Raw genomic sequence first — 12,725 nt, 5'->3', positions numbered from 1 at the left:
CACATTCAAAAATCCTTTATGGATGGTACGTTAGTCAACTTTTTTCTCAGTTTTTTGTTAAATTCCCAAAGTAAATATAATAAAGCATAACATATAAAAAAATCGTGATGGAGGTATTTTTCAAAACAAGCGAAAAAAATTTTGAAACTTAGATGTATTGCGCGCTATTCATTAATACGTCTCAAATTCAAAAACCCTTTATGGATGATACGTTAGTCAACTTTTTTTCTCAGTTTTTTTCATAAACCTTTTATATTTACTTTGAGAATTTAACAAAAAACTGAGAAAAAAAGTTGACTAACGTACCATCCATATAGGATTTTTGAATTTGAGACGTATTAACGAATACCGCGCAATACATCTAAGTTTCAGAATTTTTTTCGCTAGTTTTGGAAAATACCTCCATCACGATTTTTTTATATGTTATGCTTTATTATATTTACTTTGAGAATTTAACGAAAAACTGAGAAAAAAAGTTGACTAACGATCCATCCATAAAGGATTTTTGAATTTGAGACGTATTACCGAATAGCCCGCAATACATCTAAGTTTCAGAATTTTTTTCTCTTGTTTTGGAAAATACCTCCATCACGATTTTTCTTATTTGTTATGCTTTATTATATTTACTTTGAGAATTTAACAAAAAACTGAGAAAAAAAGTTGACTAACGTACCATCCATAAAGGATTTTTTAATTTCAGACGTATTAATGAATAGCGCGCAATACATCTAAGTTTCAGAATTTTTTTCGCTTATTTTGGAAAATACCTCCATCACGATTTTTTTATATGTTATGCTTTATTATATTTACTTTGAGAATTTATTTAACAAGAAACCGAGAAAAAAAGTTGACTAACGTACCATCCCTAAAGGATTTTTGAATGTGAAACGTATTACCGAATAGCCCACAATACATATAAGTTTCAGAATTTTTTTCTCTTGTTTTGGAAAATACCTCCACGTTTTTTTTATATGTTATGCTTTATTATATTTACTTTGAGAATTTAACAAAAAACTGAGAAAAAAAGTTGACTAACGTACCATCCATAAAGGATTTTTGAATTTGAGACGTATTACCGAATAGCCCGCAATACATCTAAGTTTCAGAATTTTTTTCTCTTGTTTTGGAAAATACCTCCATCACGTTTTTTTTATATGTTATGCTTTATTATATTTACTTTGAGAATTTAACAAAAAACTGAGAAAAAAAGTTGACTAACGTACCATCCATATAGGATTTTTGAATTTGAGACGTATTAACGAATACCGCGCAATACATCTAAGTTTCAGAATTTTTTTCGCTAGTTTTGGAAAATACCTCCATCACGATTTTTTTATATGTTATGCTTTATTATATTTACTTTGAGAATTTAACAAAAAACTGAGAAAAAAAGTTGACTAACGATCCATCCATAAAGGATTTTTGAATTTGAGACGTATTACCGAATAGCCCGCAATACATCTAAGTTTCAGAATTTTTTTCTCTTGTTTTGGAAAATACCTCCATCACGATTTTTTTTATATGTTATGCTTTATTATATTTACTTTGAGAATTTAACAAAAAACTGAGAAAAAAAGTTGACTAACGTACCATCCATAAAGGATTTTTGAATTTGAGACGTATTAACGAATACCGCGCAATGCATCTAAGTTTCTGAATTTTTTTCTCTTGTTTCGGAAAATACCTCCATCACGTTTTTTTTATATGTTATGCTCTATTATATTTACTTTGAGAATTTAACAAAAAACTGAGAAAAAAAGTTGACTAACGTACCATCCATAAAGGATTTTTGAATTTGAGACGTATTAACGAATACCGCGCAATACATCTAAGTTTCAGAATTTTTTTCGCTTGTTTTGAAAAATACCTCCATCACGATTTTTTTATATGTTATGCTTTATTATATTTACTTCGAGAATTTAACAAGAAACTGAGAAAAAAAGTTGACTAACGTACCATCCATAAAGGATTTTTGAATGTGAGACGTATTACCGAATAGCCCGCAATACATATAAGTTTCAGAATTTTTTTCTCTTGTTTTGGAAAATACTTACATCACGTTTTTTATATATGTTATGCTTTATTATATTTACTTTGAGAATTTAACAAAAAACTGAGAAAAAAAGTTGACTAACGATCCATCCATAAAGGATTTTTGAATTTGAGACGTATTACCGAATAGCCCGCAATACATCTAAGTTTCAGAATTTTTTTCTCTTGTTTTGGAAAATACCTCCATCACAATTTTTTTATATGTTATGCTTTATTATATTTACTTTGTGAATTTAACAAAAAACTGAGAAAAAAAGTTGACTAACGTACCATCCATAAAGGATTTTTGAATTTCAGACGTATTAATGAATAGCGCGCAATACATCTAAGTTTCAGAATTTTTTTCGCTTGTTTTGAAAAATACCTCCATCACGATTTTTTTATATGTTATGCTTTATTATATTTACTTCGAGAATTTAATAAGAAACTGAGAAAAAAAGTTGACTAACGTACCATCCATAAAGGATTTTTGAATGTGAGACGTATTACCGAATAGCCCGCAATACATATAAGTTTCTGAATTTTTTTCTCTTGTTTTGGAAAATACCTCCATCACGTTTTTTTTTATATGTTATGCTTTATTATATTTACTTTGAGAATTTAACAAAAAACTGAGAAAAAAAGTTGGCTAACGTACCATCCATAAAGGATTTTTGAATTTGAGACGTATTAACGAATACCGCGCAATACATCTAAGTTTCAGAATTTTTTTCGCTAGTTTTGGAAAATACCTCCATCACGATTTTTTTATATGTTATGCTTTATTATATTTACTTTGAGAATTTAACAAGAAACTGAGAAAAAAAGTTGACTAACGTACCATCCATAAAGGATTTTTGAATTTGAGACGTATTACCGAATAACCCGCAATACATCTAAGTTTCAGAATTTTTTTCTCTTGTTTTGGAAAATACCTCCATCACGATCTTTTTATATGTTATGCTTTATTATATTTAATTTGAGAATTTAACAAAAAACTGAGAAAAAAAGTTGACTAACGTACCATCCATAAAGGATTTTTGAATTTGAGACGTATTAATGAATAGCGCGCAATACATCTAAGGATCAAAATTTTTTTCGCTTGTTTTGAAAAATACCTCCATCACGATTTTTTTATATGTTATGCTTTATTATATTTACTTTGAGAATTTAACAAGAAACTGAGAAAAAAGTTGACTAACGTACCATCCATAAAGGATTTTTGAATGTGAGACGTATTACCGAATAGCCCGCAATACATATAAGTTTCAGAATTTTTTTCTCTTGTTTTAGAAAATACCTCCATCACGTTTTTTTTATATGTTATGCTTTATTATATTTACTTTGAGAATTTAACAAAAAACTGAGAAAAAAAGTTGACTAACGTACCATCCATATAGGATTTTTGAATTTGAGACGTATTAACGAATACCGCGCAATACATCTAAGTTTCAGAATTTTTTTCGCTAGTTTTGGAAAATACCTCCATCACGATTTTTTTATATGTTATGCTTTATTATATTTACTTTGAGAATTTAAAAAAAAACTGAGAAAAAAAGTTGACTAACGATCCATCCATAAAGGATTTTTGAATTTGAGACGTATTACCGAATAACCCGTAATACATCTAAGTTTCAGAATTTTTTTCTCTTGTTTTGGAAAATACCTCCATCACGATTTTTTTATATGTTATGCTTTATTATATTTACTTTGAGAATTTAACAAGAAACTGAGAAAAAAGTTGACTAACGTACCATCCATAAAGGATTTTTGAATGTGAGACGTATTACCGAATAGCCCGCAATACATATAAGTTTCAGAATTTTTTTCTCTTGTTTTGGAAAATACGTCCATCACGTTTTATATTATATGTTATGGTTTATTATATTTACTTTGAGAATTTAACAAAAAACTGAGAAAAAAAGTTGACTAACGTACCATCCATATAGGATTTTTGAATTTGAGACGTATTAACGAATACCGCGCAATACATCTAAGTTTCAGAATTTTTTTCGCTAGTTTTGGAAAATACCTCCATCACGATTTTTTTATATGTTATGCTTTATTATATTTACTTTGAGAATTTAACGAAAAACTGAGAAAAAAAGTTGACTAACGATCCATCCATAAAGGATTTTTGAATTTGAGACGTATTACCGAATAGCCCGCAATACATCTAAGTTTCAGAATTTTTTTCTCTTGTTTTGGAAAATACCTCCATCACGATTTTTCTTATTTGTTATGCTTTATTATATTTACTTTGAGAATTTAACAAAAAACTGAGAAAAAAAGTTGACTAACGTACCATCCATAAAGGATTTTTTAATTTCAGACGTATTAATGAATAGCGCGCAATACATCTAAGTTTCAGAATTTTTTTCGCTTATTTTGGAAAATACCTCCATCACGATTTTTTTATATGTTATGCTTTATTATATTTACTTTGAGAATTTATTTAACAAGAAACCGAGAAAAAAAGTTGACTAACGTACCATCCATAAAGGATTTTTGAATGTGAAACGTATTACCGAATAGCCCACAATACATATAAGTTTCAGAATTTTTTTCTCTTGTTTTGGAAAATACCTCCACGTTTTTTTTATATGTTATGCTTTATTATATTTACTTTGAGAATTTAACAAAAAACTGAGAAAAAAAGTTGACTAACGTACCATCCATAAAGGATTTTTGAATTTGAGACGTATTACCGAATAGCCCGCAATACATCTAAGTTTCAGAATTTTTTTCTCTTGTTTTGGAAAATACCTCCATCACGATTTTTTTATATGTTATGCTTTATTATATTTACTTTGAGAATTTAACAAAAAACTGAGAAAAAAAGTTGACTAACGTACCATCCATAAAGGATTTTTGAATTTGAGACGTATTAACGAATACCGCGCAATACATCTAAGTTTCAGAATTTTTTTCGCTTGTTTTGAAAAATACCTCCATCACGATTTTTTTATATGTTATGCTTTATTATATTTACTTTGAGAATTTAACAAGAAACTGAGAAAAAAAGTTGACTAACGTACCATCCATAAAGGATTTTTGAATTTGAGTGGCATTATCTACTCACCGTCAATAAATTGCCGGTTTAAATTTTTTTTCCAAACATATGTAACATATATAACATTTTTCTTGTCAATATTATCTGTTTTATTCATTTTTGATAAATTTATACCAAATTTTTGTGAAAATATGAAAAAAAAATTTATGGATGGAATTTATGGCTAAGGTAACACCGGTTAATTTTTTTTTATTAAAATCCCTTAAAAGGGCTATATCACAACAAAACGTTTTCGATTTTTATAAAAAATCATCATCAGTGTTAGATAAACTGGATGCTAGCTGACCCACAAAAGAAAAAGAAAAATATCCGGGTAAAAACCCTTTACATGTAATATAGATGCCTTAAAAGTGCATACTTCAATAAAAAGCCCTGTGATGGTCACATGGCAACCAGGATAATGCCCTGAGGTAATGTATTGAAATTTCCCCACACGTGGGATCCAAATTGAGTTGTTTACATTTCAATGACTTAATGGCAACTGAATACGAAATGAGTGATGTTTCTGAAAAAAGTCATTGAAATGTAAACAACTCAATTTGGATCCCACGTGTTGGGAAATTCCAATACATTACCTCAGGGCATTATCCTGGTTGCCATGTGATGTAGCCCCTTTAAGGGATTTTAATAAAAAAAAAAATTTATACCTTTTAGAAAGGATTTTTTTCCAATTTTTTATTACTTATTCTATTGTTTAGAGCAAATGTGAAATAATATTGGCCAGTTTTTCAACTAACTTTCTAAGCATTCCGATAAAGTATTCCAACGAACATCCTAATGCAATACAAGAGCAGAATCACCAATATTTGCAATTTTTTGACACTGTTCTTTATTCCTGGCACTTCTATATCGTGGGCAAGTAAGTTCATAACATAATATGGGCTGAACAGCCATAAGTTATTATATGTATCTGTGCTGCCTAATTCCTCAAACAGATCCTTCGCATTGTAAGAAATATGATTTAAACAATGTTTTTTTCTACGTTTTATTTGTTTAAAACAAGTAATTTAAAAACGAAGAATAAAACATGTTTAAAACAAAAAAAAACCATTTAAAACAAAAAAAAAAAAACGTTTGTTTTGTATAAAATAAAAAAAAACATGTTTTTTTTCAACCCTGTCATTTAGTAACACAGTACTACCACCTACACTCGTGCATCATTGGCACCCTTTATGAAACCCTCATGATGACACACTGTCATGGTGGGTACTGAACGAGTTAAATAGTCCTGGGAAGATAGGGTGCACATGCTTTACTTCTTGGCCTATGTTAAATTTCTCTGTTGATTCTAGGGTTATTCCTGTCAGCTTCCTGTTTTTGATATCTGTAGTTCTTTTAATGCTTTCATCATTCTACCTCTTTTTATTGCATTGAAGGCATTTTTAAAGTCAATAAATACTATATTATGTTTTGCTATGTTTTATTCCCAAGACTTGTAGAATTTTTCCCAAAGCATGTTTATCTTCCAGGTCCAAATCTATTTTGGTAGTCACCTGGTTTCTTATTTATTTATATCTGAAAATATTTTATAAACTGGGGTATTACAAATTTTAAACAAAATAGGAAGCTAAAAAATAATAGAATAAAAATAGTACAGTTAAAATTATATCCAAACCAATAATAGTAAATAAGTGATTTTTTCTGGAACCTATTGTGAAAATGACCAACATGAAAATAAAAACAAATTTCATATTGATCTGCAATTACTTGCCAAACACATTTTCTTCTGGTGTAGTTAATTATTTATTTTCGTTATTTAAATAATTCAATAATATTATCGCGAAACTCTTCTTTTTATGATGCCGTTCACATATAGTGCGTTTGTCTTTCACAGTATGCAAAAGCTCTCCAGTGTTATTTATGTCTGTCCAGTTTTTATATTTTGTCAACATGACATTTGTTTGCGACCTAGTCCACTCTAGCCCTCAATCTTTCCTTGGATGATTAGTTGAGATATTGCATATTTTTCCCTTCCCATGATATGCCCCAGGTGTCCAATTTTTCGTACCTTGATCAATTTAAAGTACTAGTACACTTTAGAAGACCAAAAATATTCATTTTTTCAATAATTTTTTTTCAGAACCTTTATTAAAAAATTAACATAAAGCTTTTTACATATTAATATATAATTCTTAGAGAGTACAAAAAATATATCTTTTTGAAGTTATACTTCTTTACGCGCGATATGAGGGTGAATTTTTATATGTTAAAACCTACGATCCCGGCGCATGCGCATTATAACTTTGTTCTGATTGGATGTTCAAATGACATGTCAAAAATTATCCAATATGGCAGCTGTAGCGCAGCTGTGGTTTGGACGGTTGACGGTTTGGTTATGTGTGGTTGTTGCGTTTTAAAATTTGTGGGAAGAGAAACAACAAAGATTAGTTAATAGTTATACTGCTTTTTTAAATAGTTTTCATATTATATTGTTGAAGTTATACTTCAAAATGTTTTAATTTATGTATGTATCAGTCCAGAAAAGGTGTGGAAAGAATATATTAGTGTTTTTAAATATATTTTTCTACAAACGTGTTAAAAATGCAATTTTTAGGACTCCATAGGAGCGTTAAAAATGCTACTTGAAGGCACTAGTGCTTTACAATTTTTAAGGCACTGCAAATAAAAGTGAATTGTAAAATTGTAAAACGTCAAAATATTTATATTTCATTTATTAACATTAATATTAATAATACAACTTGCACAATTTGAAAAAGGTGGTTTAAAAGGTTTTTTATTATAATTTTGTGTCTTTGGATTTGTCTTCCTTGGGCGTAAAATAATAAAACATCTATTTTTATATTTCACTTGTCACCGTGATGTATAATTATGTATATCTGAAAGGTAACTAGCATGCGCCTTGATGGCCTTGTTGGTAGAGCATTGGACCAGAGATCAAAAAATCGCGAGATTGCGGGTTCAAATCCCGGACGATTCATATTTTTTTCTTTTTTTTTTAAATATTTGGCATTGTTAAGTTTTGGTTCATTTTTGGTAATTATTGTTAATTTTTTGTATTGTAACTGTTAAGTAGGTATATTTATTTCGTTGAAACTATATTATAATAGAAGTATAACTTCTTACGTGCGTACAAAGTACACACACATTCTTTTTTTTTTTCATTTATGCACGCACACAAATATTGTAGAGGGCGCAAAACTTGAGGACTCGAAAAATGATGGCGGACAGTTAAACTCAGGATTGGGATATCTGAAACAAAAAAATCTTACAGCATTTGGAAAAAGGAAGGTTTCTTACGTGACAATTTACCACAATTTGACCAAAAAATAAAAAAATAATATTTTTTAACCATGAAAAACTGAAGAAAAACAAAAATTTTTCAAATTTCCGTAAAATCATTTTTTTTTTGGAATTATTTACTAACGGTAGTAAGTTGTCACGTAAGAAATCTTCCTTTTTCAAATGCCGTACAATTGTTTTGTTTCAGAGATCCCAATCCTGCGATTAACTGTCTGCCATCGGAACTACTTTTTTCGAGGCCTCGACTTTGGCGCCCTCTACAGTATTAGTGTACGTGCATAAATAAAAAAAGATATATTTTTTGTATTCTCTAAGAGTTAGATATTAACATGTAAAAAGTTTTATGTTAATTTTTAATAAAGGTTCTGAGAAAAAAAATCTTGAAAAAATGCTCATTTTTGGTCTTCTAAAGTGTACTAGTACCTTAAGCGATTCTTTCTCAGTATTTGCTATTCTTAAGATCTTCCTAGTTTCTCACCCTATCTGTCCATGTTATGCGGAACATTCTTCGCAATGTCCACATTTCTAAGACCTCCAATTTATTAATGGAAGATATTTGCAACGTCTTATATCTTACATCTACAGTACATAAGATGTAAGAGGATATAAGGATATTAGACATGAACTACAGGTAAAATCGCTCAACGGAAAAGTTGAAGAAAAGAAGTTAAAATGGACTGGACACATGATAAGAATGAGTGCTGACAGACAAGTGAAAATGACATGGGAGGCCAAAGCAGTGGGTAAAAGCACTGAGCAGACCAAAGAAAAGCTGGAACACGAGTGTAAACGAAATAGTTAAGAAAAGAAGAACATCGTGGTAAGAAGCAAAAGTTTTAGCAGCAGATAGGAAGAAATGGCGTCAGTTGGTAGAGAGTATCATATAAAGGAGGAATCCTCGACACCTAATGGTAAAAGAGGCAATTGATTATGTATGTATGTATGCATTTTCAACGTTCATGTCTCCATGCCGTATAACAATATTAACTATACATAGCACTTAACCATTCTGTAATGGAGATTGAAGGAAAGTTTGCAGTTATAAAGTAACAGCTTAAATTTAATAAAAGCTTGTCTTGCTTGTTCGGTACAGCATTTTATTTCTTGTTGAGGAAACATGTATACAATATACCTAACTAATTAACATGAAATTGTTGAACATAATATTGAACCAATTTTAATTGCAGTACGATCATCTCGAGTTTCCTGGAGTAGTGCCACGAACTTTTATTGGGCCTCTTTTCATATCAGCTCTTGCATCACCTGTAGTAGCAGTACTTCAACTCCTAAATGTAAACAAATTTTGGGTCCAGTACTTAGGTTAGTACATTACAAAAAATTACTTTTTCTGTTGTTTAACCTGCATTATTATTACTGCATTTAAAACTACAAATTTGATGTTACCAGTTTGAAAGCTGCTTATCTATTTTATTTATTTTTTTATGGCTTTGGATTGCTTGATCCATAGAGCCACCATAGAAGCGGCTTTTGAACTATAATAGTATGATTAACTTTTTGGGTAAATTGACCTAAGGCTTCTCTTCATAATTTTTTTGATTGTAGTGATGTAATCCTTAAAAATGGAGAGTAGATATCCTTTTGTAAGATTGTTTTACAAGGGATCATATTTCAAGCAATACGCCGGCTATTATAGTCTGTTCGCTAAACTCAGACGCAACTTTCTAGATATTTTAGTCGGTAATTTTGCCAATTTTAGTAAAATTGGCAAAAAATAATTACTAAATAGTTAATAATCACTAAATAGTTAGTAATTTCGCCAATTTTTGCAAAATTGGCAAAAAACAAAAAAATTATCGACTAAAATATGTAGCCAGTTGCGTCTGAGTTTAACGAACAGACTATATAAATATGCCTGTTAAGTTAATGAGATTTTGTGCTATTCTGTTGCTTTCTTTTTATAGTTTTTTATCTTCTTTTTCCTTCTTGTATGTAGGCTTTAAAGCTTGTTTCTTCTTCAATATCAGCCTCCTAAATTGTTTAAGTTATCGCACCATCTTTTTCTTGGTCTGCCACTATTTCTTCGTCCATTTGGTGACTTATCTAGTGCTATTCATACTATCCTATCCTCTACCATTCTACTAATGTGTTCGTTCCACTCCTGTTTCCGTTTTGTCACCCATCCATTTATGTCTTCTACATTGCATGATCGTCGTATGTTTTCGCTTCTCTCCCTATCCAACAGACTTTTCCCTGATATTCGTTGGAGTATTTTCATCTCTGTTGTTTCTAGTAGTCGTCTCGTTTTAGATGTGTCAGGTCTTGTCTTCGCCGTGTATGTCAATATAGGTCTAATTGCTGCTTTATAGATTCTTGCTTAAGTGTTTGTTCTTCCAGATTGTGTCATTAAGAGATCCCGCCGCTTTACTTTCTTTTAAGCTTTGTTGTCGTACTTCCTTTTCAACATATCCGTAACTGGTTATATCTATTCCCAGATATCCAATCCTTGCTTCCTGATTTATTGTTTTCCTCATCAATTTCGATTTTACATCGTAGTGGGTATTTAGATGTTGTCATACATTTGGTTTTTTCTGCTGATATTATCATAATGTATTTCTTGGCTGTTGTATTGAAGATGTGTGTTAATCTTTGGAGATCGTCTTCTATCTCGGCGATTAATGCGGCGTCGTCTGCATAACATAATATTTGGATTTCTTTGTTCCCCATTCTGTAACCATGACCTTTACGTACTGCTTTTATTATTTCGTCCATTATTATATTAAAGAGCAGTGGGCTTAACGAGTCACCTTGTCTGACTCCGCTTTGTTGTGGTATAAACTGCGTTAGTTTTCCAAGAGCAGTGGGCTTAACGAGTCATCTTGTCTGACTCCGCTTTGTTGTGGTATAAACTGCATTAGTTTTCCATTTATCTTTGCCTGTATTCGATTAATTACAAAATATTCAGCTAGAAATGGCCAGACTAGACATTCCTATCCTAGGTATATGCGAGACGAAATGGCTAGGGTCAAACATATTTGAGAGTAATGGATACATTGTATACCACTCGGGAAAGGCAGAAGGACCCAGACGTAACGGAGTCGCAATCATTGTCAAAGAAGAAATTCGTAACTGTATCCGAAATTTCGTCCCTTTCAATGATCGTATCATGATGATTCAGCTGCAAAATAAACTACTGAATATTAATATAATACAAGTCTATGCGCCAACAGCTGACAAACCAGATGAAGAAATTGAGCAATTCTACAGCCAAATTAAACAAATTCTCCGGAGCACAAAAAAACATGAAGCTACAATTATTATGGGAGACTTCAACTCAAAAGTTGGTGCCGAAATCACACAAGATATAACCGGAAAGTATGGACTTGGAGAAAGGAACGAAAGAGGGCAAAGACTAATACAGTTCTGCCAAGAAGAGAAATGCATTATAGCAAATACTTTGTTTCAGCAACCTAAAAGACGACTATATACCTGGAAATCTCCAGCTGATCAAGATGGAAAGATAGTCAGAAATCAAATTGACTACAATATCATTAATAGAAGGTTTAGAAACAGTATTACATCTGCAAAAACATACCCAAGTGCAGACGCAGCAACTAACCATAATCTGCTCTGTGCTGGATTCAAACTAAAACTAAAAAGAATAAAAGCCCCCACAACGCAGAAGAAACCTAATACTCGACTCCTAAGAAATGCCGTAATATCAGATGAGTTCGGAAATAAGATAAATCGTGAGATTAAAAAACAGTTAGAAAGATCTGGACAAGAAAATATCGGTCAAAATCTAGATATCATGAATTCCGCCATGGTCACCATAGCAAACGAAGTTTTGAAACCAGAAAAAGACCCAATAAAGAAAAAGGATTGGATGACCGATAAAATACTAGACCTTATTCAACAAAGAAGAAATTGGAAAAACAAAGACGAGATTCGGTATAGAGAGATATATCGACAAATAAGATACGAGGTTAAGCGAGCAAAAGAGGACTGGATGGAACAAAGATGTCGTGAAATGGAAGAACTACAAAGAAAACATGACGAGTTTAATATACATAAAAAGCTTAAAGAAATTACCTACACTCAGAGAAAAAGAACTCCTCACTTTATGAGAAACTCCAAAGGTAAAATAATTCTCGACTTGGATGAAAAAAAGGAACAATGGACTAACTATATAAAAGAGCTCTTCCTGGATACGAGGCCACCACTTAACACCACAAAGTATACGAATACTGGTCCTAGTATTTTAAAAGCGGAAGTAGAGAAAGTCATCAAACAGAGCAAAAATGGGAAATCTCCAGGCCCTGACCAAATACCATCAGACTGGCTCAAACTTCTGGATGACGACAATGCCTCACAACTAACAAACATTTATAACCATATATAC

General features: G+C 31.0%; 1 protein-coding gene across 3 annotated transcripts in view; it reads left to right on the top strand.

Moving 5' to 3' along the window:
• The window catches only part of LOC126889631 (probable Dol-P-Man:Man(7)GlcNAc(2)-PP-Dol alpha-1,6-mannosyltransferase), a 40,039-nt gene that overhangs the window by 6,571 nt on the left and 20,743 nt on the right, over positions 1-12,725 (top strand). For 2 of the 3 annotated variants that reach the window (XM_050658111.1, XM_050658112.1), the window contains exon 2: positions 9,553-9,685. The exons of the other annotated variant lie outside the window; for it this stretch is intronic. In XM_050658111.1, the coding sequence (XP_050514068.1) occupies positions 9,553-9,685 (133 nt within the window). The remainder of the gene's footprint in view (positions 1-9,552; positions 9,686-12,725) is intronic. 3 annotated transcript variants of the gene reach the window in all.

This window comes from Diabrotica virgifera, chromosome 8 (assembly GCF_917563875.1).
Source record: "Diabrotica virgifera virgifera chromosome 8, PGI_DIABVI_V3a".
Lineage (NCBI taxonomy): Eukaryota > Metazoa > Arthropoda > Insecta > Coleoptera > Chrysomelidae > Diabrotica > Diabrotica virgifera.
Note: the sequence above shows the minus strand (reverse complement) of the source record. Positions and strands in the feature narration are given on the sequence as shown.